This window comes from Eupeodes corollae, chromosome 3 (assembly GCF_945859685.1).
Source record: "Eupeodes corollae chromosome 3, idEupCoro1.1, whole genome shotgun sequence".
NCBI lineage: Eukaryota > Metazoa > Arthropoda > Insecta > Diptera > Syrphidae > Eupeodes > Eupeodes corollae.
In genome coordinates this window covers 44706283-44709778 of record NC_079149.1, presented here as the reverse complement: position 1 = coordinate 44709778, position 3496 = coordinate 44706283, and the positions used below count along the sequence as shown (strand labels likewise).

The 3496-nt window shown below is 30.3% G+C and overlaps 1 protein-coding gene across 1 annotated transcript; it reads right to left on the bottom strand.

Annotated features, from left to right (window-relative positions):
* Positions 1-736: 736 nt before the first annotated feature.
* Positions 737-3496, bottom strand: LOC129952141 (3-[(3aS,4S,7aS)-7a-methyl-1,5-dioxo-octahydro-1H-inden-4-yl]propanoyl:CoA ligase-like). Its single transcript, XM_056064595.1, has 3 exons — positions 2928-3496; positions 1209-2209; positions 737-1137 (listed from the first exon to the last, which is right to left on the bottom strand). The coding sequence occupies exons 1-3, from the start codon at positions 3268-3270 to the stop codon at positions 808-810; spliced, it is 1674 nt and encodes a 557-aa protein (XP_055920570.1). The 5' UTR covers positions 3271-3496; the 3' UTR covers positions 737-807.

Below are 3496 nucleotides of genomic sequence, written 5' to 3'. Positions count from 1 at the left end.
CAATTTATAATTTTGTTTTTGTTTTCTTTAAAACAGCTGAATGCTTAATTTGTATGAAATTCAAAGGCTTTGTTCTTTGTAGTATAAAACTATTCTGAAGTTTATATTATTTATATATTAGTAAAACTTTCCACTTGAAAAATGTTTCTAATAAAATGTTTGTACATTCTTCTTAACTGAATTTTTTGTAGAAAAAAAGGTTGTAGCTGTATTTGTAATTTTAAATCTGTTTACATTTCTAAACCAAATCACTCTTTTTTTAAATCCGTTCTGCAAATCCTGTTATTATTATGTGTTAAACCAAATTCACCCGAAGCCGATTTCTCTGCTGGTTCTTAAGATATGAAGGACGAAAAATGTAATACTAAATAAAAGAATGGACGTTACAAATGTGAGATAATACGATCTAGGGACCTGATTTCATTAAATATATCCTTTGTTTAGTTATTCTTTAAGAAAACTAAACTTTTTTAAAAGAAATTCTTAGTATTTGTTATTTATTTAAATCTCAGCCTTTAATTCTAGCTTATCTTTTGGTAACTCATGTTTAAGTTTGGCGTACATATGTTTTTTTCAAATCAAAACATATTTTTACCTTTTTTTAAACCGTATTTTTCATATTTTAAGCAAACGCTGGTCTAAGCTATTTCAATAAACTGGTTCTACGGTGGAAATTTATAAATTAATTAAAAACAATAAACCATTCAACAAAATTTGTATATGTATGCATTTTTATTTTATCCTTTACACAAATACTTAACCAGCAAACAGGCCAACTAAATTATATCTACATAAATATTAAATCCTCTACCCTAGTATATATTTTGAGGACATTTTTGAAGCTAATTCTATTAAAATTTTTCGATTTGTTTTACAACATTTTGTTAGAGGCATACTTGGAAGAACTTTCAAATATTTAACAATTCCCAATTGATTTTTTGTTAGTTTAATTTTAAGTATTTGCTTTAGCTCACTCTCTATTTTATTAGACTTTTCCACACTTATATTGTTTTTGAATACTACAAATACTGTACCCATTTGATCATTTAATTTAGCAGGATTTGGGTGGCCAATCAGGGCACATGTATAAACAGTTTCATGACTATTGACTATGTCCTCAATATCTTTTGGAATAATCTATGAAATGATGGTAAAAAAAAACATTAAACTAGAAAAGTTGGATAGGCTTAAGATAAATTGAAACTTACCGTTATTCCTGAAGATTTGATTAAAAATCTCTCTCGTGTTATAACAGTGAGCAAATTATGTTCATCTATAATTGCATAGTCATGCGTATCAAACCATCCTCCCTCAGTGAATGCCAACTTATTGGCATTTTCATTTTTGAAATAACCAAGTATTGGAGCATCATCAGCCTTAAACAAAAGTCGTCCTTTTTCATTAGGTCCCAATGATTTCCCATCCTCATCTATGATTTTCACCGAAAAACCATTTTTTAACATCATCCGATTCGAGTTTGGTGGGCTTACAAACTCATTGCTTGCAACCATTCCCGGAAGCTCTGTCATACCATAGCACTGGATGATCTTGCAATGTGGCAGGATCTTATTCGATTTCATAACCATTGCATCAGACACAACTTCGCCAACTAAGAGCAATGATTTCATACATTCGAAACACGAAGTATCTTCCAATTGCTCTAAATAATTCAACATATCTAATAAAATCATGGGCATGGCATAACAATGGGTTATGCCATGGATGTGAATAATATCGAACTGCAACTTAGAACTAATGGCTTTTTCTTGTTTGTAGCAAAATACACGTTTGACGTCGTAGAATACAGGTTGCAACATAATTTCAATTTGACATATCCAACGAAGATCGGAAAAAATGCAGACAACACTACCTGGCCAAAGGTGCCACCAACCATTGTAGAGGCCTTGAAGTACCATGGCCTGAGAGTGTATGGATAATTTTGGCATTCCTGTTGTGCCTGATGTAAAAGCTAAAATTGCTGGTAATTTAAATGGATCACCTAAATCAGGTGGTTGAAAGTGTTCTGCATTCACGCCGATGGATTTAAAGAGAACTTCGTCTACTGATGAGTTTGTCGAATTCAAACTTAAGGCATGTTTCAGTTGCGAAAGACGTCCACATTCTATTGTTTTTGAAATTTTAGCCTTGAAATCTTCTTCGTATAGAATCATGACAGGATCAATTTGTTCTATGGTGTAAATGGTTGCATCTGTAAATATAAATGGAAATAAAACTTTTTTCAAAATCTCAATTTTTTCGAATCGTATGGTCTGTCACGCTTTCAACCATTCGTATGAATACGATTCCAAAGTTTTCGCAACTCTAATTTTTATGAATAGGTAAGTTTTGAGTCTAAGTCTTTGAACTCTTAGCCTTCGGATTGTAGTGTTTATACTTTAAGAAAAGCATACTCTCAACGTTTTCGAAATTGTCATTTGTGTTTTCTTATGAAATAAATAAAAGTTCTTTGACTTTTAAAATCGTAAATATGGTCATTGACTTTGTGCAATTGCAAACTGAAACTAGTTTTTTAAAAAAATAAACAAAATATTTATTTATCTTCTTCATCAGAGTGACCAGCTTCAAACATTTTGAGATTTCGCTCATCTCACGCTCACTTACTTAGGAGCCTCTGTTTTTTTTTGTTCGAACTTGATGACTAAAGTATCTTTGAAGTTCTGAATGAACTGCACAAAAAAAGGAACAAAGTTTTGAATGTGATAGTTCAAACATATTACTTGTCCAACTGTCATTTATAATTTTCAAGTTGTCAAAATTATAACAATAATTGTGACAAGTCACATATGATCAGAGACCACAAAATGTCAGAAATTGCTTGTGAACAAAGAAAACTTGACATTTGAGTGCAAAAATGTACATATGTCAAAAACTCATAAAAAAGATAAAAGTCTAATTCTTCGACTTACCATCTTCAAAATGTATATCAAAAAAATTAATAGCGGCTCCAATAGCATAACAAGCGAATACAATGGGTGTTACTTTCTCATTTGTTCTTGAGAAAAATATAACTCTATCACCCGTCTTCACACCAAGTTTCAACAGATTTTGAGCTACAATTATAGTTTGAAGATAAATATCTTTAACAGTTAATTGTATTCCATTTTCATGATAAACTTCCAGCACTCGATTGGGATTCTTTTCACAACACTCTGCAAGTTTTTCCAAAATAGTCTGACCGAGGTTTTTGAAATTTATATTCAACTTTTCGGAACGCCATAGTTTTTCGGATTCAATATATTGAGTACCCATATTTTTTTTTTTTTAATGTATATAAATTTAAAAACTGTCGGCAAATTAGTTTTTAGTTTATGTTTTTAAATTGGTAAGATTCACTTTGATTCCAATTAAGACAAAAAATTTAACAATCACAACACATCAACAGTAAATTATTTCAAAACTGAAACAATTTTTCTTTAAATTTTAAACATCTGTTTCTTTAAATAAAATAATGCATCAACCAATTCAAAAATCAAGG